This window comes from Anopheles merus, unplaced genomic scaffold (genome assembly GCF_017562075.2).
Source record: "Anopheles merus strain MAF unplaced genomic scaffold, AmerM5.1 LNR4000924, whole genome shotgun sequence".
Lineage (NCBI taxonomy): Eukaryota > Metazoa > Arthropoda > Insecta > Diptera > Culicidae > Anopheles > Anopheles merus.
Window position 1 is genome coordinate 1 of NW_024428504.1, and position 26,381 is coordinate 26,381.

At 46.7% G+C, this 26,381-nt stretch overlaps 4 protein-coding genes across 4 annotated transcripts; 2 read left to right on the plus strand and 2 right to left on the minus strand.

Moving 5' to 3' along the window:
- Positions 1-763: 763 nt before the first annotated feature.
- On the plus strand, positions 764-5,980 carry LOC121603209 (uncharacterized protein YER152C-like). The gene is given in 9 exon segments (XM_041931908.1): positions 764-1,027; positions 4,355-4,473; positions 4,603-4,750; positions 4,875-5,028; positions 5,189-5,374; positions 5,377-5,452; positions 5,553-5,854; positions 5,857-5,895; positions 5,898-5,980. Coding segments are annotated over 9 exon segments (1,284 nt in total). The 5' UTR covers positions 764-850.
- LOC121603207 (cactin-like) lies at positions 1,226-3,116 on the minus strand. Its single transcript, XM_041931907.1, is given in 7 exon segments — positions 1,226-1,493; positions 1,496-1,516; positions 1,519-1,558; positions 1,560-1,948; positions 1,951-2,709; positions 2,712-2,974; positions 3,052-3,116. Coding segments are annotated over 6 exon segments (1,632 nt in total). The 5' UTR covers positions 2,971-2,974; positions 3,052-3,116; the 3' UTR covers positions 1,226-1,329.
- Positions 5,981-11,451: 5,471 nt separating the features above from the next.
- Positions 11,452-17,572, plus strand: LOC121603210. Its single transcript, XM_041931909.1, has 4 exons — positions 11,452-12,739; positions 16,494-16,767; positions 16,810-16,900; positions 17,224-17,572. The coding sequence occupies exons 2-4, from the start codon at positions 16,496-16,498 to the stop codon at positions 17,530-17,532; spliced, it is 672 nt and encodes a 223-aa protein (XP_041787843.1). The 5' UTR covers positions 11,452-12,739; positions 16,494-16,495; the 3' UTR covers positions 17,533-17,572.
- A 1,060-nt stretch (positions 17,573-18,632) lies between these two features.
- On the minus strand, positions 18,633-20,926 carry LOC121603211 (histone-lysine N-methyltransferase PRDM9-like). The gene is made up of 7 exons (XM_041931910.1): positions 20,849-20,926; positions 20,599-20,769; positions 19,853-20,196; positions 19,726-19,808; positions 19,550-19,662; positions 19,079-19,474; positions 18,633-19,017 (listed from the first exon to the last, which is right to left on the minus strand). The coding sequence occupies exons 1-7, from the start codon at positions 20,917-20,919 to the stop codon at positions 18,633-18,635; spliced, it is 1,563 nt and encodes a 520-aa protein (XP_041787844.1). The 5' UTR covers positions 20,920-20,926.
- Positions 20,927-26,381: the final 5,455 nt, after the last annotated feature.

A 26,381-nucleotide genomic window follows, 5' to 3' on the forward strand; every position in this document is an offset into this window, starting at 1 on the left:
TTCTGCTTCTACTTCTTCTCATTAGCATAGTTGTGGCCTTAAGTCTCTGATGGAGTTCGTTTCAAACGCAATTGTAAAACAAACAAACAAATACAGAAATTATTTATTTAACGCATCTACAACTGTCGATCAAACAGCGCTACTGAAAGAAAAGATCCCACCACCTCGTGCTGCTCGATCAAGCATGCAAACGCAATGATACGAGCATTGTTAGGTGCAAAAGGTAAAAAAGACTATAAAAACGCATTGAGCTGCTGCAGCCGTTGCAACACACTCGATACGGTTTACTGCAACGGTGTACACATCGGCAACACATCCATCCCCCAGCAGCAGCAGCAGCAGCACAATGGATTCGGTTCGGCAGGAAATTAGCCAGCGGTACAACTTCGATCTTCCTACCATGGACGTCTACAGGACGGAAGATACGGCCATCATGGCATGGAACTGCCGCCGAGAAGTTGCTGCGGGAGTGTTGTTACATCTTTCAGCAAGCAACTGCTAAACGAATGGTGAGTGAGTGCTGGCGGATGTGAGGGAAAAGTGTTCGGAAGAGCCAAAATCGTCCGGCAAGAAATGCCAAAACAACGATGGACCCCTCGGTCGCTGTTGCGCTCTTATCGCTTCACGCAGCAACCATCCGTCAAAAGTGCGCACCACTGGTGTGTGTGTAAAAAAGCGCTGCGGGCAGTTCGTGTCGTGCGGCACGGTGCTCAAAACATCCAAGCAGTCGTGCTTGTACCTACGGAAAAGGATTCTACCTAGCAAACGTGTACCGGAAGCAGGAAGTGGTCACTCTATCGCAACTAGAATTAGCGTGTTGACGGTGTTATTGTGCCAGTTTGGAGCGGAAATGGAAGGTTCTACTGCTACCGTGCAGCGGCGGGAAGTGCCAATGAACCATCTTTTCGATGGCGGTGCGCTGAACGTATACGATCAACAGGTGGCCAACCTGTCGGCCGGTGCACCGGGGCCGGATTTGCTTGGCAAGAGTGCGCAATTCTTTCAGCAAGCTACCGAAGAGCGGATCGTAAGTAAGAGGCGATGTAGAATACCGCAATCACATGCTTACTGTACGGGTTGATTGTGCGTGAATTTGCGATAAGAGATTAGCGGGCGGGGAGAACAGAACAAGTACGGGACGATTTATTTCGCTTCTAAATCATTTTAATAATCTCAAATCACTGCCAGTGCTTGAATAAGTTTTTGAAATATTTTAAACCAGTCATTTCTGTCTATTTTACCATACAAATCTGTACTTTATTAGTCAATTGCTTACGTGCGCACTTAAATAATACAACATAAAATCCCCCTTTGGCCCACGCTTCCTACTTAACGGCGGTACCGGTAGCGCTTGAAGTGGAACCATAGCTGGAAAATGTTGTTCTGGAACTGGCACCGGAACCCCCGCTTGTAGCTAAACTCCCACTCGCGGTTCACAATCTTAAACGCAATGTCCTCGTACGGTGGCCCAGCATGAAAGCGCAGCGTCGCAAGTCGCCATTATCCGAGCACGGGTCAGGAAGTACTGTGGCGTCGTGTTCTTGTTGATCAGATCCGGGATAGAAGATGTTAAACTTGTAGCCCTGCACAATCTTCGGCGGCGGATTGTCCATATCGTAATGCGTCTGGTTGTACTTGTTCCACTCGAAGCCGGTGTGGACACGATTGAAGTAGCGTGGTTTGCGTGGCCGATACTTGTCCGACCACAGGTACACTTGCGAATCGACACGCGTTTCGACGGAAAATTCGGCCTCATCGTTGTCCATGCCGCGGCGTGCCTCCTTGCGCAGCAGCATCTCCTCACGCGAGTACAGCTCCTCGTCCTGGTTGATGCCGAGCACCTTCTGTCGCAGCAGATCCAGTATCTCTTCGTCCTTGTCTTCGGTGATGATTTCGATACCGGGCTCCAGGTCACCAGGTTGCAGGTACTTCGGCTCGTACCCACCCTTTTGTACTGCTCGAAGCACTCGTTCAGCAGGTCCGATTCGTAGGTGTCTTGCGTGGGTTTGCTCGGTCCGGCCGCTTCAGTTTCGGACTGGACGGCCGCACTGTCCCTCGAGGAGGAGTCGTCCGCTTGTCCCAGCCCGGACGGACCCGCCTCATCATCTTCCGACTGTACCTCCTTCTTTACCTGCTGCTCTTGCTCCTGCTTCAGTAGCTCGAGCTTGCTGCGCAGGTTCTCCTGGTGCCGATCGCGCAGTCTCGCCCGTGCCATGTGTGCCTTCAGCTGGGACAGCAAACTCTCCCAGTAGCCTATGTCGAGCCCGTCCTGCTGGCTGCCAATTTTGTCCTCAATCTTCTTCTTGAGGTCTTCCAGCTGTTGGGCCGTTTTGCCTCGAAAAATCTGCGTCACATCCTTCGCCACGCTCTGGTGGATGCCTTCGCGACGCCCGGCTGCAATGCGCTGCTTTTCCGCCTCCACCTTGCGCAGCTTGTGAATTTCATCGTCCACGATGATGGTTAGATCGGTCCAAAAGTCCAGATTTTTCCCTTTCTCTAGCTCGTTGTACACCTTGATGTCGACCAGCAGGTCCTCCAGATCGTCCAGCCCCAGCCCGTTCAGGTACGTGTACGGTTCGTGCATCTGCATCTCGATCGATTCCTCCAGGTTTTGCTCCGAGATGTACTGGGCGAGCAGATCGATCGGCTTGGCCCGCCCGTCCTGTATGCGGATCTTGCTGCGCAGCTTCGCCTGCTCCAGATGGAACGTTCCTCCTGCCGCTGCCACTCGTCAAACTGGGCCGCCTCCTTCGAGCGCTGCATCAGATACATATCATCTTCCCGCTGCTGCTGCTGGTGCTCCCGCTCCAGCCGGCGCTTTTTTATCTTTTCCAGCTCGATTACATTCTCGAGCTGCGTTTTCCTATTCAGTGCCTCGAGCTCGCGCCGTGAGATGTCCTTCAGGCCCTGCTTCTCGAGCTTCTTCTTCCACACGAACGGGGCGGACTTTTCACTCTGTTCACCCCACATCGTGCTGGAGGAAAAGGTAAGGAAGGTGTTGTTACTTGAAATCTATGGAAACTTTTTGGTTTTTTACTAATTTTCACGTACTTTTTCACGACACGGGTGCTGTGGCTTGTTGAACTGTAAAACAAACTGTGTTGATTCGCTTGAGAGCTGTCATGTCCAGTGTGGCCAGATTATTTTGGCAGATGTCTGCCGTTCCAAAGCCCGTTTTCACAAATATTCGTGAAAATGCAAACATTGATTTTGGTCCTATTTTCAGCAGGCTATGTTCCTATTTTTGGCATCGCGAATACGGGTCAGAAAATATTTTTATCAACGAGAATAAGTATAAACAAATATTTAAAGCATTTTATCACTCTTGCTTTGCAAAGATAGGTGTTAAAAAGCATGAAGCTTTTATAATTAATTTATGAAGCTTATTTTGACAACCTTTTTGATATGACAGAGCATGGTGTGATACTTCGTATATAAATAACAAATGACAAATAACTTTCACTTAAAAATTGTGTTTTGTGATATTTTTTCCCGCATTTGTGCATATTTACTCTTTTTAGTTAACCTGCCGAAAATAGGTACACCACCGACAAACCGACGTGACACTTGCGTTATAAAACTTTCCCATACAAAATTACTGTCATTTGCAATATAGGCGATCACTTCTGTCAAAACGAGCTCTGTTCGCGGCTGCTTAGATGGAAACAACTTTTCTAAGTACAAATGGCGGAGGAAGTGTTAGGCAAGATTTTATAAAAATAATTGGATAAAATACCAATAAAAATCATTTGATGGGTTTTCAAATCAATACAAATTATGTGAGAAGTGGATAAAATATTCCTCGTTGGAAGCTGAGGAGAAACGCAAAAGGTGGTTTTTTCCATTTTGTTCGAAGGTTCACGTCGGTTTGTCGGTGGGTACAATGCCGAAAACTGGTTCTGTTACCCTAGTGATTTCCATGTGGAGATAATACATTAAATGATTTGGGAAATGGTTTTATGACTTTTCGGTCAGCATTATGAATAAATTTGTGATTTTCGGTAGTTTTAGGGTGGTCATCTGTGAATCGGTAGGCAAATCAAAATTCGGTAGGAATACAGATAAATCGGCATTTCTGGTCACTCTGGTCATGCCATGAATGCTGTCAAAAGGCTGGCAAATGGAGTATTTCGCAAATTAACATGTAGAGGGCGTTGCTTTCGTAGCGTTTCACGCTGGAAATGAGCGTAAATGAAAACTATTTCAAAATCGGATATAAAATACGAAGAATAATCCTTTATACAGATCTTTTACGTTTATATTGTACTTATTGTATTACACAACAGCTTTAACGGTTATTTTTGTCTGTACTGCATACTAAACCACGTGTTTGCTTTATTTTAATTTATTCCAGAAATACGAGCTGAAAAATTCATCCTTCCTCTTCCAATACGGTCCATCGATTGGGACGACGGAATTTCGCAAATCGCTCGCCTCCTTCCTCGCCGACGGCTATCGGAGCGAGGTAAACATGTAAGTGATACCGGTTTGATGCTACTGCCCAATTCGGCTATCAGTGTGCCCGGGTTCGGGTCGGTTGTACTATCAGGCAGTTGATTCATCGCTCTCCCACCACCCACTTCTTTCCACACACTCAATCAGGTCCGATCTGGTTCAAACCAGTGGTGCGACGAACGGGCTGCACCTGATACTCTCCACCCTGGTCGATCTGGCAGGCGTAATATTCGTTGACGAGTACACGTACATGATAGCGCTCGAAACCATCGCCCAGTTTAATACCATGAAAATAGTACCAGGTAGGCGTTGAATCTTATCGCACAGCTAGCAAGGGAAGCAAGCGGAAGTGCACTCACTTCCTACCCCCCTCCCCTCACTCATTGTTAAATGTGAGTTTTCTATTTGTCCTTCGGGAGATTAGTGCCCTCGACGAGGACGGCCCTAACCTCGCCACTCTGCAGGCGCTGATCGATCAGCACCGGTTCGAGCCGACGAAAGGGAAACTATTTTGGGGCGTTTATTACACGATGCCGACGTTCCACAACCCGACCGGTATCGTCTTCTCCGAGGGTAAGTGTGGCAAGGCGCCAATGCGTGTGTGTGTATGTGCACGATGAGAATTGCTGATAATGAAAACCCGCCCCAAATAATGCCGCTGGGTATTATTCCCCATTTTACTTGTTGGAATTGCATGGATTTTGTTCTTCTTTTTGGTTCACTTGATGCACAGCAAAGTGTCAACAGCTGATAAAACTCGCTCGCGCAACCGACATCTTGATTGCGTGTGACGACGTGTACAATTTATTGCACTACGCTGATCCGGACGCGCCGCCGCCAAAGCGCCTGTTCGCGCGCGACATTGCCGACCTGGGCCGGGTGGAGGGATGGCGCGGCAACGTGATCTCGAACGGATCCTTCTCAAGATCCTGTCGCCCGGCATACGGCTCGGCTGGATGGAGTGTCCTCCGCGCTGTGTCGAAGCATTCCGCAACAGGTAGGACGGGGGGCGTGGGGGGGTTCGTCGCCTACAAAAGGGCTTTGGGTTCTGAGGAGAATGATTTAATGCATGCAAATTTTGTTTTTCCCACCCTCAGTGGAGTGCTCATGAGTGGAGGTGCAGCCAACAACTACACCGGCGGCGTAGTGGCCACCCTCATCCAGATGGGCTTGGCACGGCGACAGCTGGACCACTACCGCACCAACTACGCCGCACGGCTGGGCGCGATGGCGGAAACGCTACAGGCGCACCTTCCCGCCGGCTGCAGCTTCCGCAAACCGAACGGCGGGTACTTCGTGTGGATCCGCTTCCCATCGCACATCGACTGTGCCGAGTTTAATCGGTACTGTTTGGAGAAGTATCGCGTTTCCGCCATTCCCGGCGTACGGTTTTCCTTGCGAAGGAGGCGCGCCACTTTCTGCGCCTCACGTTTGCGTTCCACGAGCCGATTATCTGCGTCGCAGCGTGCGGACACTGTGTGAGGCGGCCGGGGAGTATCTCGAGATAGCTGCCAGCACAGCGTAGCTTCCCTAGCCCACCGATCGACTTCTTGATCGACGCAAATCTGTTATCTGTGCGATACTTTACGACAGTACAGAGCAAAAGCAGCTACGATATAAAGCATCACAGGCAAATACTATTTATAGATCTGTAAAAAAAAATAATAATAATAAATGAAACGACCCCCCATGTATATCGGTGGCAGAAAGATTGCACGTTATTTACACTTTATTACCCGCCCTGTGTTTGAAGTTGCTGATTGATGCAAACGGCCCAGTCGCGAGTGCGCCGGCCAGTACGCTCGAATTTGCGCTCGCTCGCTCCGTCCCAACTGTCACGTGTTTGGCGCGCACGCATTGCGCCCGGAGCGGGGAACAAGTGGCCCAAAGTGGCTGGCAAACATTGTTCGTAGGACCGCGTAGGACTGTGTGCAGCGTTGTGCATTGAATGCAATCATCTCTTTGGCGAAGATGCATGCGCGCTCTTGGTACGCGAAGATGATGACGCGATGGGTGTCGGCCGCCGCGGCTTGTTTACGTTGTACGTGGGAAATGGAATTTTTTCCACCAAACGATCGGTTCGCCAGGAAATGGAAGGTTTAATTAAGCGAGTGTAGGTGGCCTATACCGAGGCGCCAATGTTTTGGAATTGTATCGCACTAAATTAAGACCGATAGGTGGAAGGATTAAAGGTCTGTATGTGTTGAAAGCGTGACGCCATTAAATCATGCCAATGAGATTTCAACTGTTTTGATCGTTGAATTAGAATAATTATAACAAAACATCAACAAACCGGAATCAGTTTCCTGAATCGATTCCGGAATCGGCTCCGGAATCGGAATCGACTCCGGAATAGGCTCCAGAATTGATTCCGGAATCGGCTCCAGAATTGATTCCAGAATCGGCTCCGGAATAGGAATCGGTTCCGGAATCGACTCCGGAATCGGTTCCGGAATCGAAATCGGCTCAGGAATCGGAATCGGTTCCGGAATCGAAGTCGGCTCTCGAATCGGAGATGGCTCATAAATTAGAATCGGCTACCAAACGGAGTCAGTTTCGGCATCGCCATAAAAAAAGGCGCTTGGGTCCAATCATACTACGTATTGATGACCGCAAAAATCCAAATTTACTAGTAAAAGATCCATTCTCATGGAGATTCCCGGACTGATTTCGCTCCGGAGCCAACTCCGGAATCGGCTCCGGAATCGGCTCCAGAATTGGCTCCGGAATTGGCTCCGGAATCGGCTCCGGAATCAGCTCCGCAATCGACTCCGGAATCGGCTCCGGAATCGGAATCGATTCCGGCATCGGAATCGGCTCCGGAATTGATTCCGAACACGGAATCGGAATCGGGTAGGTCCGATTCCGAGCTCCCACCACTGCAACAAACACAACAAACAAAGCGCGTTATTACACTAGCAGGAAGAATTTCATGTCAAATTGCTCGCTGGCATCAGTCTTGACTAGTTTGGGGTAAATCTAATTCAGATTCATGAATCTGAATGAATCTTTCAAATGATTCAATAAATCTGAATCTCGGTTGGTAAGATTCATGAATCTCAAGGGATTCATAAATCTCGAAAGATTCATCGAGCGTGAGCTATTAATTATTCTTCTTCTTGGCTTAACAACCTACGTGGTCATGGCAGCCTATACGAGCTTTCGAGACTTTTTGGCAAGTACCACGCAGCTGGATAGTTTGTTTTGCTACGGGCAGACGGTCCATCTGAGACTTGAACCCACAACGGGCATGTTGTTAGATGGGATCGCGCAAACTCAATATTTTGAAAGTCATACATCTCTAAAGATTAATGTAAATCTGTAGATATATGAATTATAATGGACTCATGAATCTTTCGAGATTCATAAATGCTTGAGGATTTATGTATCTTTTGGGATTCATGAATCTTTGGAGATAAATGAATCTTTTGGGATTCGTAAATCTTTGGAGAGTCGATCCGAGATTCGACTCACTCATCACTGAAGATGGAGATGAATGAATCTCAACGAAAGATTCATGAAACCCAACACTAGTCTTGATAGGAAAATTCCCAAATTTCCCAAACCTACCCAGCAGAACCACGCGTTGCTGGTTTATAAAATAGTTGTAGTGGATCCGCTCCTTTTGAGGATTCTGAATGGATTCAATCCTATCCTTTTTTCTCGACTTTTCCCAATTAGGTACTCCCATTCTATTCTAATGTGATAGCATAATTTAAATAGATTACATTATTTACTTATCTGTTTTTAACTTTAATTTTTTACTTGTAAAACACATAAAACCCTGCTCCATTCATTGAGGTGTCTAGGTGCAGACCTGAACAAACCACTGCCACTAATGGCCATGCTATTATTAGGTTGAAATTCAATCATGAAGGACAAAATCTGGGACAAACTCATTGCAAAGGAGGAACAAAGAGCAATGTTGTCTGCATAAATATAGATTTTTATGCGATTTTTGTTTCCTCAAATGCACAACTTTACGACATGGCCGTTACCTCGACTCGAATTCTAAAAAACATAGAGGCCACCGTCTCACCCTGGAGAAGGGACGAACGGACACCCCGAACATACTAAATTAGAAATATTAAGTCCTTTTTTCAAAATAAATTACCTCATCAGCGACAGTCCAGGTGAGGTGTTCTAATTCTAATAAAACAACAATTTATCTGTCTAAATCGGGCCATTAAGGCGTAATTTCAACTTTAACAGTTCTTTCATCTGCTGTCCATAAATTAGACCATAAACGATTGATCGTCTTTAAAACCGACCTGCACTGAATGAAATCATTAAAACAAGAACGCGTTGAGACTTCCCACACAACATGATCCTTTGTTGATCAATTTACTCTGTATGTGTGTGTTTTTTTATTTCACCCATCAAAACCCAAAAAAAAATAGACCCCAACTGCCGAAAATGTGTCAATTTTCATTGTGCTTGTTAGGATGTTAATAACCTTGTCTATGGGAGGGTGCGAGGACAACTTTGGGGGAGGGGTGTTAATATCCTACTCCCTTCCCTCCATCAGCCCCCCGCTCACGAAATGTGACACATCGGGTTAATTGTGGTCGCCACACGCCGGCCACAGCCAAATTGAAACCAATCAGCACCAGCAAAACGTACTATCGATGCTGCAGCTCACTGCTACGCGTTCGTATTAGTGATGTGCTGTATGTAGCGCACTCACGATTTCGATCCGACTCCGACTACTGTTAGTCCAATTCCGACTCCGGCAAAATGGAACCACTAGATCCACCTGGAGTCTGAGTCGTCCGGAGTCGTTTAGAGTTATCCGGAGTCGTGCGGAGTCGCCCGGAGTCGTTTAGAGTACAGTCGATATACGCTATCGTACGGGACCGAGCGCAATAGCGTATCTCGAGTTTTCGCGTATAGCGGATTCCTATGGAAAAATAGTTTACACTACCGGTTCGAGGGTTGAAAAATATCGCCACAGAGTTTTGCATTAAAGCTTTTTGTTATTCAATAGGTATCTTTTGCACAAATTTAATGAAAAATGCATTAAGAACATTAAAGAAATTCAAAAAGAGCATAACATATTTCAAAAAATTAAAATATTTGCAAAAAAACACATGGAGCTGTCAAATTTAGAGGAATCGCGTACTGCGAATTCGCGTATATCGAGTATTGCGTACTGCGGATAATTGCTGTATTCCGGAATCTTTCAGAGTTGTCCGGTGTCGTTCTGAGTCGTCCGGAGTCGTCCGAAGACGGAGTCGTCCGGAGTCGTTCGGAGTCTGAGTTGGTTGGAGTCAACTGGAGCCGTGTGGTTTAATGGGCTTGCGATCAGACATTTCCTTTCGTTGTGCTTTTTTGTCTTTCACTTTACGCGTGCACTTCCTATACAAGCCGACCTCAGCCGATTCCAGATGACTCCGGATGACTCCGTCTGCAGCCGATTCTGGATGACTCCAGACGACTTTGGACGATTCCAAACGACTCCGGTCGACTCCGACTCCGAACGACTCTGGGCGATTCCGGACGACTCCGAACGACTCCGAACGACTTCGGACGATTCAGAACGACTCTGGACGACTCCGGACGACTCCGGGCGACTCTGAACGACTCCGACTCCAGGCGACTCCAAGACGACTCCGGATATTGCAGCGCGGACCTACCTCCGGAGTCGATTCCGAATTTATCGGAGTCGGATCGGAGTCGACTCCGGTTTTTTGCCAACTTTACCCATCACTAGTTTGTATCTCTGTGTGTTTGTGTGCGAGCGATCGTAAGCATACGTCACAGCAAAACAAAACAACACCAAAAAGATCGATTTGAAAGGTTTACCGTACCCGAATTTGTCCAAATATTTAAACCTACTCCCTTCCCTTGGCAGCGTCAAGTGTGGCAGTCGGCGGCAGTCAACGATCCAGCCTTCGGCCAAGTGTGTTTGCTTTCCACTCCGGCCGACCGGCAACACAGACACGCGCAAACCTGCTATTGCTTCTCCTCTCACACGGCCTCCCCGCACCATTGGGGGAAGGGGGAGAGGGGGGTTTGTAGTTGGAGCGACAATTTCGCAATCTTCCGTCTCCACACCATCATAAATCCATCCCAAAAGGATCCCAAAAAAGGGAAACGGGGGGAGGACACGTTATCTTATCGCGCGTTGCTGATTTTCGCGCACCCACTCATACCCTCCCACACTGTAGCCCCCCTCCCTCCACTGCTTTTGATAAGCAAAAAGCGAACAATTTCTCGATCACGGACGCAAAACCCAACAGCCGGAAGCCGTGTAAATCACGAGAATTCACTAGAAAACCCTTCGTTCCTTTGCTGAGCGATTTTCTTTTGCTGTTACTCCTTTTTGTACCAGTCTCCCTCCACCTCGCCCTTCGATATTCCGGTTCCGGTCGAATCTTTGTTTTTGTGAAGAATCGCGCACACAAAAGCCCTCGGCTCTCGCGGGGTGTCGCGTAAATCCTACACGCGGCGCGCCGTATCGCAGCCGGGTGGCGTGGTCTTTTGCGGATGGGGTTGTAAAAATGAAAACACACGCACACAGCGGCGGACGGAGGGGCGAAGATTTCGTCGTTCGCGAGGCAAACAAAGCGATCGATGGTTAAGTGCACACACACACAGATACAGCCGTACGGGCTGTTCAACCCCCAAACAACCCCCAAACAACCGTGAGCACTATGGGGCGCAGGCGAACAAAGAATTGACCGAAAGTGAGTGCGTTTTGGGGGTTGTTTTTCTTCCCGGGGTTTTTCCTCCGTACCACGTGGTTCCAAATGCGCAGTGGCTATTTTTAGATTTTAAATATTTTCCTTTGCATACACACCACGTGTTCTTGGTGCTTCTTTTTGCGTACTTTTTAGTGCGCAAAAAGGTAAACAAACTGTAAAGCGGGGGAAAACAATATTCCCTAAATTTCCGTCCATCTGCCCCATTGTTCAGCGCTAACACTAACACACCAACACCGAACCTATTGGTGTGTCGGCGTATCGCAATCCATGGGGGTTTTTGCGTGATTCAACGCGCAACCTTCCGATGCGTACGCGCGTTCGGTGTTCATTCGCTTGAAATACTCGCGGCGAAGCGGATCGTGCTCTTGAGCGAGTGTCTCTAATATCCCCCCACCAGAAAGTGAATATAAGCAGAGGGATTTTGGTTGGGTAGATGTGAAAAATAAATCAGCCAGTTTTAATCGTGTGACCCAAGTGACAAAACGCTCAAGTTCGGTGGAGGCGCGCCGGTGTGTACATACGCCAAAGTCAAAGGTTACTTACCAGCGGTAGAAATAAAAACGGTGAAGGTGAAAGCAGAAAAAGGAGGGCAGACGAAACGTTATTTCGGGGCGTGTGTGTATTTGTGTGTGTGTGCGTGCTGGAGTGTGTTGGCGAGCGTTAGGAAATGATCGTCAGCCGGCCGTCGTCGAACGCGCGACGGAAAGGTGATCGCGGTGAACGCAACCGACGGTGAGCGAATAACGTCGCTCGCGGTGGTGTTTGATTGTGTGCCCCTTCACAAGTGAGGTGAGGTAGAAGAGCAGTAGAAGCCTGGGGAAGATGTGAGATATATCCCACGTCTGGAAGTAAACGCAGGACACGCTCATCCACGCAGGGAAAGGCAAAGGATCGCTTCGTATTCAGCGCGAAGCCCCATCGTCCATTTTGTTCGCAAAGCACAAAAGCAAGTCTGTACTCGCGCGCGCTCGTGTGTGTGTGTGTTCCAACAATATCAACCCTACTTCCACCCCTACTCAGCGGGGTTGCCGGCAGTACCCCTCGAACTGACCGTTGAAGGAAATCAAAGATCAGCGGTAGCGGCGGCGCCGGCGTGTTTGGTGTTGTTGCGCAGTTTTTTTAGCACACTGCGAGCCGACGACGGACACGGCGCACAAAACACGGCAAAACATTAGCGAACGATCGACCCAACTGACAGCCGGTAATACGAGAAGAACGGAACGCCCTTTCGGTACGGTAAGGAGGCCAAACATAAGGAGCTTTTTTTTCGGCTTTGGAAATCGACCATCCAAAACACGGCTGACGTCACACACGGCAGTGTTCAGAAGAGAACTTTGTATCACAGAACCAAACAGAAGACAAGTACTTCTCTTCCACGTCCCCAAAAGGCCCTCGATCGGTTATTTTTTTGTGTGCTGCTAGCGTTTGTTGGTGCGGTTCGTTGCGTGTGCCATACAATTGAAGGGTTGTGGCAGCAGCAGCAGCAGCAACAGCAAAAAAGGCCAAACGTTTCAGCCAACAATCAAGCATCTTCTGCGTGCTCTTCTGTGGATAAAAAAGAAGCAAAAACGAACCAGGTAAGTCGGTGCGAAGGCTTGAAAGGGTAATAGATTAAGCAACACACACGGTCTGTGACTTCTGCGTGATGGCATCTAATTGCTGTGCAGCAAACCAAATCTTGTGGCTTTTGTCAATGAAGCATTTACATTTAGAGGCTCGATAATTTGTGGTTTGAGTGCGCTTAATGCATATGAAGACGGGGGATACATAAACAGCACCATCATTTGTCATTGGACGGTAACACAAAGGACAGGACGGACACCAAATGGAGAAACCCATTAATAGTGGTGTGTCCCTTGAACTTGTCTTGCAGAGGTCAACTTTTAAAAGCGGTTGCTATCACACGCTGATGGAACAATTGTTTGCTACAAATCTTCATCTCAAACGTTGTGCGAAGGGGAAGGCGGCTCTTGTTTCTAAGGCGCGCAACCTATGGCTCGGTATCTTTGGTACGAAGATAAGCATGCGCGGCATTTAATGTTGCGCCCGGTACCGCAACACATTGATTATGAGCGAAAACAGGGGAAAAAACACAAATAGCAGGTATCGCACACGAAGGGATCACCAGGTCTCTTATCGTCTCGGTTCAGTGCCGTTTGGTACGCTGGTGATACTCTTCAGCAAAACGACCACGATTATGGGGGCTTAGCCCGTTATAGCTGCTGCTGCTGCTAGGCTGTTTGTGAATCGCATTTTGATCGATCGGAACAGATAATAATTGGGCTTCATTTTCACTTTCATGCTGGTTTCGTTAGCAAAGAGCGTTAGCGATTAATTGAGATTCCCCATCAAGTGAGGTGTTGATGATGGGAGGATTTTAGCACTGCGCGCAACGGAAATCCCTGCTCCAAGATGGTTTAATTGGTTCCATTTACTTTCAATGGTGATCCAATGGCCAAGAAATACACACCAACAGAAGAACAAATTGAATTTGGTAAAGAAATATAATGTAATGTGTGCTTTTTTTCTTTCCTTTCGGTTTGATAAGTTCTTATCACCTGTGTTAACACACCTGACCTGAATGTACTGCCGTCTGGGTGCCTGGTGCTTGTACAGCAGCATGTTGAGAAATCATTTGGGATTTTACTGCAATTTTCCTCATTGTAATAGAATGTTATGTGCTAATAACTATGTTCCGATGGTTTTAATGACTCAATAGGATTTCCTAGAAACTTGAGGTCTCCAATATATGTTGATACTTCACTATGAACTCTTGATAAAACCAAAGAAGACTCTGAACAACATGAAGTTTGCCACTGGTCAAATGTTTAAAAACGTATTCCTCATCACAAGTATTTCAAACCAATGTCCAAAATTGTCCAAACTTGTACAGGTATTCCCCGATATACGCCATACTCGATATAGGCGATTTCAAATGCAAAATAAATTCCCTGTTGTTCGAATTTTAAAAACCATTTTAAAAGGTACAAATTAAAATCTTCAGTTGAAATCAGATTGAATAACTAATGTAGCGGCTTAAACCTACCACTTAAAGCAAAATTATACGAAAATTAGCTATAATTTGACTGAAAACCTCGAAATTCGACTTGCGCTATAATTCGAGATAAGCTATTGCCTCCGGTCCGCAGTAATAGCGTATATCGGGGAATACCTCTAATTGATGAACAAATGTTCTCGACGGGGGCGGTCCCGTCAACTCGAACGACTCAATAACATGCCCATCATGGGTTCAATCCTTGAATGGACCATCCCCCCATGAATTAAGTCTCGAAAGCCCGTATCTGTATAGAGTCGGCATGTCCGCGTAGGACGTTTTCTGAAATGCCGCTTTGCAACATTTGAAACAATATTTGTACAAACAAGTTCCTACAAAGATCTGAATGAATCTACTTCATATAGTTCACTCTTTGCTCTAGTCAGACTTCAATTTTAACAGCATTAATCAACACTCGCGAGATGTTTTTCAACGGTGACAGCTGTCGAAAATCATCTCGTGAGCATTGAAAGAATGCTGTTTAGATTGGGAACTGACTCGGAAGACAGTGTAACATTGTAGATTTTTCGTACATATTAAAAAAAAGGATTTTTTCACGGCGCTAAGAAATGCAAATGTATGTACTTTTACGACAGTTTACCTTTTACCTATATGTCATTTATTTATGACAGTTGACGAACGATCGGTGAAGCGCCCACACATCGTTAACATTTCATACAATGCTAATCATAATTAGGAAGAAACAAAAAAAACGTCGTCGCAAAAACCTTATACAATCAGTATTGTGTTTTGTGTGACAATTTTATTTCCCGGACACATTTCGCGTCGCTTGTATGGGTAAATAAAAAGCCCTACATTTAGCTTAATGTTCTGACTTACCTCCACCCGCTTGACAAATGATGATGAGCGCTCGGAATGCTTTAAAAAGTGGCACTTTATACCCAGCCAACGGACGGTACACGGAGAAGCTTAGGCGGCACAAGCTACAACCAGAGTCCAGAGTTAACTCATTTCGCTCTGCCCCATTCTGTAGTAACCGATTTAACAGCTTCCATCGTTACCGGACAACGTGACACTGGTAAATGAGCGTTAATCGATGTTTACTAAGAGTGATTCCATTGCATGGGTGATGAGATTTTGCTTCCTCGTATATCGTAGTACGCGAATGGAGCGTGGCGTGTGGGTTAATTACTACGATCGTTAGGGTAGGGGTACACACATGATCGCTTCAAGTGAGCGTGCACTACAGCCCTCTGTGCGCCCCATTCCGACTGTTCCGAACTTACTAAAGGGAAAATATTAATAAATTGGACAAGTTGGACCATGGTCAAATTGTCCCGTACCAGGTAAAACAAAAAAAACTGGGGACTCCAATATCCCTTACCGATCTAACAATAATTGCCCATTTTCATTGCGCACCATTATTAGCGTAACGAATTGTCCATCAGCAAGGCCACCGGATCCAGCGCTGCAGGGTTCAAGGGTCCAGCAAATGCTTGCCCATTGCTTCCGTCTTCTTCTACCTCCTCCTCATCCTCAGTCTTCTCGCGTGCAAATGTCGCATGCTGATTAGCAGTCCCGAGGAGACTAAATGAAGACGAGCAGTTCGCATCGTTTCGGTGATTCTCTCTCCCCCCCCCCTCAAAACACCATCGATAGCAATTCAGATGTCTTACCAAAAAACGTGAAAAAGACATCACACACACACGCACAAACATACAGGCAAGTTTACACATAAATGTATGCTTTATGGGTCAATCACGACCGCGCGGGTTACGAAGGTTTCTCCTAGCAGCGCCGTAGGAGCGCCTTTGCACCTCAGACTTGTTTGGAGGACGTGTACCATTCAAACCCCCCCCCCTCCCACCACATTGACCCAAACGCCTCGTGGAGGGAATTGATGGAAATTTATTGGATTGTTTTGCTTGCAACCGGTGTGGTGTCTCGTGTCTGGCTGGACTCTTGTGGACGCACTGCTGGTTGCCCACGTTTTACGGTCGTCGATCGTCGCGTTGGTAATTGACGCCATTTGCATAATTTACTACCAGCTTAGAATTTCGGCCGTGCACACACACACATGCATTTGGAGAACAAAAACCGGGGGGGAATAAAAGAATAATGTGTGAAAAGCGTTTTCGTCCAGCAGATTGCATTGTTCACGCAATCAATCATTTTAAAGGTTGCTCCGCTTCTTCTCCGCGGAAGACGCAATTTAGTGCATATTACACCCACACACACACACATACTAGCAGCTCAGTCAATCAAGATCATCCAAATCACTCAAATTTTCGTCGTTCTTCTTCGCTTCTTTGCAGACATGCTGAACCTCGAGACGGGCGAGATCGAGTACGGCACGGTCGGCGGGTACGATCGTGAGCGTATCTATCTGGACAAGGAGACGGGCGAGGTGAGCAGCGACCCGACCGAGCAGGCCGGGTCGCGGCGGCGGCGCTCCAAGTTCCACATACCGAAGCAGTACCTCCGCAATCAGTGCGGCATCATCGGCCGGCGGCCAGCGGCACCGGCCGCCCCGAGCGTCAGCTGCGCGCTGATGGCGTGCAAGCAAAAGATGATACCGATGATGAAGAGGTACCTGTCAAATGACATCCATACACTCTAGGTACTCTAGGCTATTACTCTAGGCTACGCTCTGCTACTACTACTGCTACCGAACGCGATGGACCAATGCACGCCTGAAGGGGCGCGTGCGCCCGCGGACGAGGTACAGAAGACGAACGTTTCGTGTGTTATCCTATTTAACCTTTGTTTTTTTTTCCTCTGTAGTACTAGCCTTAGTAAGCTTAGCGATAAGAGCTACCGTTAGTGTACGGCAATGAATGTTGTATGTGTGTATGTGTGTGGAGGGGGATGGATGTCTGTATGTGTGATTGATGCGTCTGGTTAAGATTTTAATTCGAAGGGCTCAGATAGTATTAGTAGCATCGTTTAACTGCACCCAAAAAACACAGCTAACACTCAAATCTACTACTATCTCTTCTCTCTCTCTCTCTCTCTCTCTCTCTCTCTCTCTTTCTGTACCCACAGGAGATTACGGTCGGCTATAACAGTACCGCACATCTGCTCTTCCTGCTGCCGCTGCTGTTCGTGACGCCGAAGCTGTTCGCGCTCGTCATCTCGTTCGTCGAGGTGATGCTGCACATGTGGGCCCACCGGAAGAACAGCACAAACGGCAACCCGGACGTCTACTACCGCAGCCCGATGCACGTAGTGACGCGCCAGTTCTGCGAGGTGTGCCGCCACGAGCGGCTGATGGGCCGGGTCGGGAAGCTGCAGGACGTGCGGATGAAGCAGATGCAGAACTACTTCCGGAAGGTTACGCGAAACATTGCTTAGCGAAAAAGAAGAAAAACAAAAACATCCCCGGAGGCGCTTGCTGTCTACTGCCCTTCCTACCGCTACGTACTACAACTACTGGTGTGCCCTGACACTCTGTGTTTTAAGCTTACGCTCGCTCCCTCAGCCGTGGAGGTCTGGGGATGATGACGATAATGCTGCTGCGTGCTGCCAATGTGTGCGTGCGTTTTTGTGGCTGGCCCCTTCCCAGATTATATTGTTTTGTTATTTTTCTTTCTTTCTTTCTTCTGTTCTACTTTCACAAAACACTGCGCTGTAAAGTGATAGCGTGTACAGATTTACACTATTAATAAAGCAATCGAAACGCGCATTTTGGCATTTTGGGGAGTCTTCTTTCTTCACCAATTACAATTTATGGTGGACATTCCAGAGTTCCCCGATATCAGTGTAAAAAAAATAACTCAAGAGTTTGAGTTGTCAGTCGAATTACAGCTCACTGTTAGCCTTTGTACAGTCTGTTCCTGAGTTACGCATTATAGAGGGTTTGAGATGACGCGGTTTAAATAAATTGACAGTTTTTGAAGAAAATGTTGGAATGTAAAATGAATCGTTTGTTGAAATCGTAAAATCGTCCAAAATATAAAAAAAATACAAATTTTCCGAATGTATGATCCAAAATCAACAATTTCATAGGTAAAATCACCCATTTTACGATAAATTACCTATTCTCTCTGGATACTTTAGCCTTAAATCGCGATATTCGACTTAAGCGGGCCGGCGAGCGGCACTAATCGCGTAACTCAAGAACAAATTGCACTGTCTGTTGCCTACTGTGATACTCTTAGCTGGGTTGCCATACCTGCAACAGTACGGCGACTTTTTACTCCTCGTTCCTTAATCTTCGTGTTCGTAATCTTCCGATATAGTATCCGGCACGTCTGTAGCGAGAAAAAAATAGGAAGGAAATGCTGTTAGCGACCGAAAGCAACGCACAACAATTCGCCCCAATCCACTCACCAAGCTCCAAGTCCGGTTGTCGGCGGTCGGTAAAATCGTAACGTTCCGCAGATCGAGGTTGCTGATCACGTTCATGTTGTTCTTCTGCTCGCCGTGCACCCGCCACCGATGTTTCTCGAGCGCTACGCGAGCGGCCAGGGAAATACCGCACACCTCACAGTCAAACGTGGTCGGGTTGTGCACCTTTTTGTGGCCGCAACATGCTGCAACAGCGACGCCCTGCGGGGGAACTTTTTCCCACACTCCCCACAGTCGTGTGTTCGCGGCCCGGTGATCCGTGCCGCAGTCTCAATGCTCTCCACAACGTCACCGTCAGCGTTGAGCGTCGCGACAACAAAGGACGGCTCGCTGGCGGCCATCGGTTCCTTCTTCGGCTGCTTCAGCTGCTGCGCGTGCTTGCGCTCCATGTGCACCCGCAGGTTGACGCGCTGCGTGTAGGAAAGCGCACAGTGCGGACACTGGTACGGCTTCTCGAGCGTGTGCGAGGGCAGATGCTTGTGCAGCAGGCTTTTGTACAGAAATTTGCGCGGACAGTGTGGGCAGTTGTAAATTTTCACATGCATCTTGCGCTTGTGCCGCTCGAGGTTGGCCTCCATGCGGTACGTCTTGCTGCACACGGGACACTCGAACGATCCATCGTCCCGCCGAATGTTTGGACGGTGCCTCCTTGTCCGAGATGACGATTGCGTTCTCGTTCTCGGACAGCAGATCGATCAGCTCGCGCAGCGTCATCTCGCTCCGGTGCTCCACCTGGAAGTGGTCGTACAGCCCGGTCGCGTCCGAGTACCGCTCCTGGCAGAGCGGACACACGTGCGGGAACTTGCGCAGATGGGCGGTCATGTGCGCCTCGAGCTCGCTCATCCGGATGCACTTCTTCTCGCAGATCTGGCAGGTGAACTTTTTGTTCCCACTTTCGCCCGTGTGCGTGCGCAGGTGGATGGTTAGGTTAATCTTTTGCGTAAAGCTAGCGGACGAAACATAACAGACGGAAATTATTCACTGAACTAAAACACCTTTTAGCAGCAATCCGTTTACTTACCCTCTTCCGCACACTTCGCAGCAAAACTTTTTCATCTTCGTGTGTACCAGGGTGTGACGATCCTTCAAGCTTTTAAATCGAAATCCTCGCCCACAATATTCGCAAAAGAATCGCTTAAAACAACAAAACATGTTTAGTCCCTTCCTTTCTTCGATTTCTAATGTAGCGCTACTTACGTTTAGGCCTTCGTTCTCGTCGCGAACCCGAACTTTATCACCACACACCGACACCTCCTCCAGTGCCTCGATCGGCCCATAATCTGCCCGCTCAATGCGTCGCAGTCGTAGTCGTTGTCGTCGCCACCCGTTTCCGAGTCGCTGGCCGTATCCTTGGACGATGTAACTTCATACTCTTCCTTCACAACATCGACTTCCGTATCGTCCTTTACCTCGATCACATCTGTATTCGATCTCTCTTCCACCGTCCCTAAGTGCACTTGCTTGCCGGCAAACCGTTCTGTTTCTTGGTCGCTTACATCCATCTCGTACTCGTCATACTCGTCCGCATCTCCTACATCTTGCTGGCTAACGAACTTGTCCAGCTGCTGTAAATTCTCGTTCAGATCATGTAAACTCTTTTCCTGATCTGCATCAGTGTTGTCGCGGTTGCGCTGTTCCGGAATTCCAGTTCGTTTCCGTTCGGTTCCTCTGCCGAAACAAGCACATCGCCGACGGGGGCAGGTTCATCATCCAGCTTAAGAAGTAGTACTTGCCATTGGCGTACTCTATACCGATTTGTTCAATGCATCGTCATCTTCGCCATCTTCATCTTCAATCGTCACCACATCGTTGGATTCCTCTTGTAGCTCCGCATCATCCTCTGGATGGTCGGTGTTCTTGTTCCGGCTTCACTTCCAACGGAGTGTTATTTCCAATCCCATCAAGCCCACTGGTCACGCCCGGCCAATGCCCCTGGTCGATGTAGCCCGGGCCGGGAGGATCGTCTAGATAGACCAGAAAATAATCAAGCGCCGGATCTTTCTCCAGCTCCGCACTGTCGGGCTTCGGCTGTTCAATCTCCTTCCGCGGGGGGAAAACGGTGGGTAAGGCCGTGGCGAGTAATAGCGATACCCGTACACCGGATGATGCCCGAAGCAGTCCTCCGTAAAGTGGCAGCTGCACACTTTCGATCGTCCGTCTACCAGCGCACGCATGGCATCGGGATCGGTCACCTCCAGCAGGGTGAACCATTGCTGCTGTATGGTTGAATCGGTAGGGCAGCTGAAATCATGGGAATGGAACGTTTATTAGCAAAAGAAGCAGTGGCTAGCAACAGCGAGCGAGAAAGTTCGTTCCTTACTTCACATAAAACACAGATGTATAACTGACGACATTATCGTCTGTGTCACACCCAGACACGAAACACTTCATTAGACAACAAGTTTGATAGTGTTGACTGGTTTAGTAATTGTCCAGCGAGTTAAGATTAAGTTCAAAAGACTACAAATTTTACACTCAATTGGAGCGCGGTACGTTTTACTGGCGTACTGTTTTGTTTACGTTTCGTTGGCCCGCAGAGCAAGGCGAGGGTTTTTGACGTTCGAAAATAGCTGCATCTCGCTCATTTTCTCTAGCCGTCCTTTGCACTATGGGATTTGAGCGGTATAAAATTCAGGCCGTTTTATTAACCGTCTTGTGTACGACCAAAAAACTTTACGTAATCGGACAACCGCCTACCCGGGTAGGCCATACATTTGTATGAAACATGATGTTTTTTGTGGTTAAAAGAGTATATCTTTTGAATTTCTAGTAAGATTTGAATGAAAACTGTCTTAACCGTCTTGTGTACGACCAAAAAACTTTACGTAATCGGACAACCGCCTACCCGGGTAGGCCATACATTTTGTATGAAACAATGATGTTTTTTGTGGTTAAAAGAGTATATCTTTTGAATTTCTAGTAAGATTTGAATGAAAACTGTCTTAACCGTCTTGTGTACGACCAAAAAACTTTACGTAATCGGACAACCGCCTACCCGGGTAGGCCATACATTTTGTATGAAACAATGATGTTTTTTGTGGTTAAAAGAGTATATCTTTTGAATTTCTAGTAAGATTTGAATGAAAACTGTCTTAAAGGTTCATAATAATGTTTTATAACACATCGTAGTAAAATTAGAATTTTGAAAATCCTATCGAAATTTTTTTCTATCAAAAATATGTTCTAACTCCACCACCATACTGGCCAGGCCGCATGTTTTATGTGGATGATTAGTCTTTTCTAAGTTTTACTTACGTTTCTTTCAAAAGTTCTCAGAAAAAGTTCAAAAGTTCAGTTCAAAAGTTAAAATATGCTCATTATGTTTATTAAAAACCGGCTCCGACCGGCTTCAGACAACTTCGGAACCTCCTCCACTCCAATCCAATGGAGTCGGCTCCGTACCGTACGGCTCGGAAGCTGACTCCACTCCAGCTGCTTTGGAACCGGCTCCGCACCAACGACTCCGCACTCATGGCTCTGAAGCCGGTTTTTACAGATTGCACCAAAAAAATCATTTGAATAAAGTATCATCGGGAAGATCCATAAATAGGTGAGTAAATAATGTTGAAAGGAATCTATAAAAAAATGATAAGTGTTGAACATTGTTCAACAATCACACAATCACAATCGGGTGTTAGCTTCTACACTTGCGAGAAGATAGATTCGTTTTTTAGGCTATCATACAATGAACGTTAGTCCAGAGCCGTTGATCCGGAGCCTTTGATTCGTCGCCGGCTCCGGGGCTGTTTGTACGGAGCCAGCTCCGGAACTGTGGTGCGCTTCAAAACCCATCCCTATTCGGCAGTAACATTATGCCAAAAGTATGAATGTGTTGCGCAGCGACCACATCGAAGGTGGCTGTTTGAATTTATAATTAATAATTTATATTTTGTTCTTAGTAGGCTATGATAGCTTGTATTTAGATTATAAAAGGAGGAAATAATTATAATAAATCAGTCTTACACCAGCATTTGATGAGTGCGTTTCTCTGTTTGGTGTTAAGATTCTCCCGGGTGAAGCTTTGGGCGAATACGATTGCCTTCTCGACAACGCTTAACGAATCAGTAGCGGCGCTACCACGGAATATACCTCCCAATTTACATTGGAAAAGAGGTAACATTTTTGATTGAAACAAATATTGATAGGATTTTTAAAATTCTATTTTACAACGATATGTTATAAAACATTATTGTGACCTTATGAGACAATTTTTATTCAAATTTGACAAGTAATTCAAAAGATATACGCTTTTAACTATGAAAAACATAATTCTTCCATACAAAATGTATGGCCTACCCGGGTAGGCGGTTGTACATGTGAAGGGTATATAAAGTTAATAACTTAAAAAAATATTTGAACATATTTGATATTTTTTATATTTTGCACAGGGTAGAAAACATCTTTTCTGAGGCATTTTTAAATTTGAAATCGATACGATTTTTTATTCAAAGTAATTTTGGAATAAAGATGCAAGACTTACCCGGGTAGGCGGTTGTACACATGACGGTTAATTCAGTTTAATTTTCTTTTTAATATTGAAATAAAAATTTGAATAAATTAATCCTTTTTAAATTTATCCTGATACTATCTAGGTTAATTTTAGTAAATGTTAATAATGTAATATATTATGATCTTCCCCAAGTGCCACAAATCCACTAAACGACCACTAAACGGGTGCTAAACGGCTCAAGCTCTCACCTAAAGAATCTAAACAGACTTCGTTTAGCAGACGGTAATTCTGAAGCATTATAAAAATTAACAAAAAAAGGTAACCCAACGTATCAGACCACACAACCATTCACGTAGAGTTTTTTACTCGCAAAGTTAGAAGGTTTAGAAGTTAGAAGGGTGTATAGGCCTTGATAAGATGAAGCTATGAAGTCTAATTGTTCTCAAAATCGGATTTCTTCTCATTTTTGGCGCCACAACTTTCTAAACCTTCTGCCACACCCACTCAAAATCTTGACTATCTTTAAATAATTGGTGTAATAGTCTACCCTGAGTAAATGGATTCGGTTCACAAAGGACTTGAACTCATGATGGGCATATTGATAGGTCGTGCTATTTGACCATTGTACCATACGACCATTACTTCTTTTAAAAAATTGCTACCAAAATAAACAAAATAAATATTAATAGAGGTATTCTACTATCCAATAATCGTTAACTTCTTTAGCTCATCTCCACCGAGAAGATCTCTTTGCTTTGTACATCTCATACTTAATTTATGAGCCATCCATAACAAGGTTCATTTAAGATTTGAATCCCGAAGCGATAAGTTAACAAGTTAAATACAAAGGGGACATTTTACTCCAAAACTATAATTCTAGTTCCTATCATAGTTATAATCCCCCCTACTTTGACCGATACTTTTGCAATTAACAATAAAGAAAAACATATTTATATTATCAATACCTACAGCAGGGAAACAACCTTCATACGTTCATCGAAATTTACGCCTCAAAGACGGGCGTCTAAACTATTTAATACGAGATAAAACACTGCCTATCAAACACCCTAGATCTGCGTGGTCGGAATACTCCAAACAATGCACCATTTTAGCAATAGAATTATTTATAATTCTATGCACGCACAAAACAGTACACGCCACAGCCAACCCCCTCCTGACTGGTCTGTCTTGCCCCCGTACCACACCAACCGCGAGAGTGAGAAATTAAAAGCAAAGGAAAAAACGTGTAACATAATCGCACCAAACCGGACACATGCTGAGGTGCACCCTCTATCGGAACAGGAAATCAATGCCCGGCTCAACCCCGCTCCCGAGTCCCAGCCATTACTTTCTCGGCGCATTTGTGTCTCAGAGATCGAGAGACAGTACTACGCACACACTATCTAGTAGTGATGGGTAAATAATTTTTTTTTCCGGAGTCGGATTGATCCGACTCCGGCACCCCTCGGAGTCGGACTCGGAGTTACTCCGGACTGTTTAGCGGGGGGGGGGGGGGGGGGGTGCGTACGGGAAAACCCTCGGACTCATCGACTCCGAGTCCGGATCAGTCCGGATTACTCCGGATTACTCCGGATCACTCCGGATTACTCCGGATCACTCCGGATACTCCGGATCACTCCGGATTACTCCGGATCACTCCGGATTACTCCGGATCACTCCGGATCCGGAATGACTTTCCATTATCGTTTAGACAATTCTTGATGAGTTCATTGACTTTCAAGTTGTACATCGAATATTTACGAAAACTGATCCGGAGTGATCCGGAGTGATCCGGAGTGATCTGAGTGATCCGGAGTGATCTGGAGTGATCCGGAGTGATCCCGAGTGTTCCGGAGTGATCCGGAGCGATCCGGAGTGATCTGGGGTAATCCGGAGTGATCCGGAGTAATCCGGAGTGATCCGGAGTGATCCGGAGTAATCTGGGGTGATCCGGAGTGATCCGGAGTAATCCGGAGTGATCCGGAGTGATCCGGAGTAATCCGGAGTGATCCGGAGTAATCCGGAGTGATCCGGACTGATCCGGAGTCGAATCCAGTTATGATCCGGAGCCGGAGTCATATTTTGCGCACCGGAGTCGGAGTTGATCCATGACTCCGCTCCGGATTACCCATCACTACTATCTAGTTCCTTCCTGGGTCAGTTTCCGGCAGCAGCAGCAGCAGCAGGTTAATTACCCAGCTCACTCTCTGGCGTGCGAGGTGTGCAAAGAGTGGAATGCGAATGCCAAAGCGAGGGGACGATAAAACTAGTCCGGACTGCCCATGGCGGGTATGGTGGCTGGGTCGTAATGGTGTCGTCAGCGTTATCATACCAAAGTGCAGCTTATCGCACAGGGCTAGTACTAGTACCGTTGTTGAGCAAGCACGATAAGCAGACAGTACCGCGGCAACAGTTTTGCTTAAAAAATGTCGCAATCAAGCATCAGGAAGACAGGAAGCAGGCGGGTAAAGTTTTGATTAAAAAATAGGAAACATTGGAGGAAATTAAAAGTGTTGCAAATTAAATCCAAAAGTAATACAAACAACATCTAATGTTGATCATGGTGCGCGCTCATCTTGCACCACAACTTCTCATCTTATCACGCAATCGAATGTGATGGGACACTTCCGATAAGCGACTGGTTCCTGTATGGCAAGCGAAACAACCAAACAAAAAGTCCGTCCATGTACGTCAACCTAATAAATTGACATAGAAAAGATACGCTCCGACAACATGTCGGACGCGAAGTTAGTAGTAGTCGCGCGCGCGTACACACATTGCGGAAGCTTCACACCTGTAGGAGCTTGTCAGTTATGCAAGAAGCATTCGGAAGCATTCGACACGATCGCCCGTGGCAAGCGATATCGTATGATCAGTTTGCAATTGCACACATACACACAAACAAAAAACACCGTTTAATGGCCGCGATTTTATTTCTGTTTGCTGTTGCAATAATAATTACGATCGTGGCAGGAAAAGGGTGCCGACGTGTAGGTGGACGAGGACCGCTGATCTGCGCGCAAATTGTACACCCCACTACTCGCCCCACGGTTGCATCCCTTCTGCCGAAGGGAACGCGACACAGTGATTGCAAATGGAACAAAGACACGCAACGCCATCAATCATGGTTCGGGGCCGGGCCAAACTGACCTCGAACCGTACCGTTGTCAGCGCTCGGGAATTTCGTTATTGATGCATATCGGGCAGCTATATACACCGGGGGTACGTGCACCTTGGCAGCTTATCTTGGCTGTGCTTTTTTTTCAAGGTGTGTGCGTGTTACTGTGTGTCTTTGTGTATGCGCAACTGCTTCACTGTTGCCGGTAAACTACTAACGCACATGTGCCGCCACTCCACAACATTGCGCTGGGCTGGGGCTCATCCCCCACCCAACCCCTGGGCA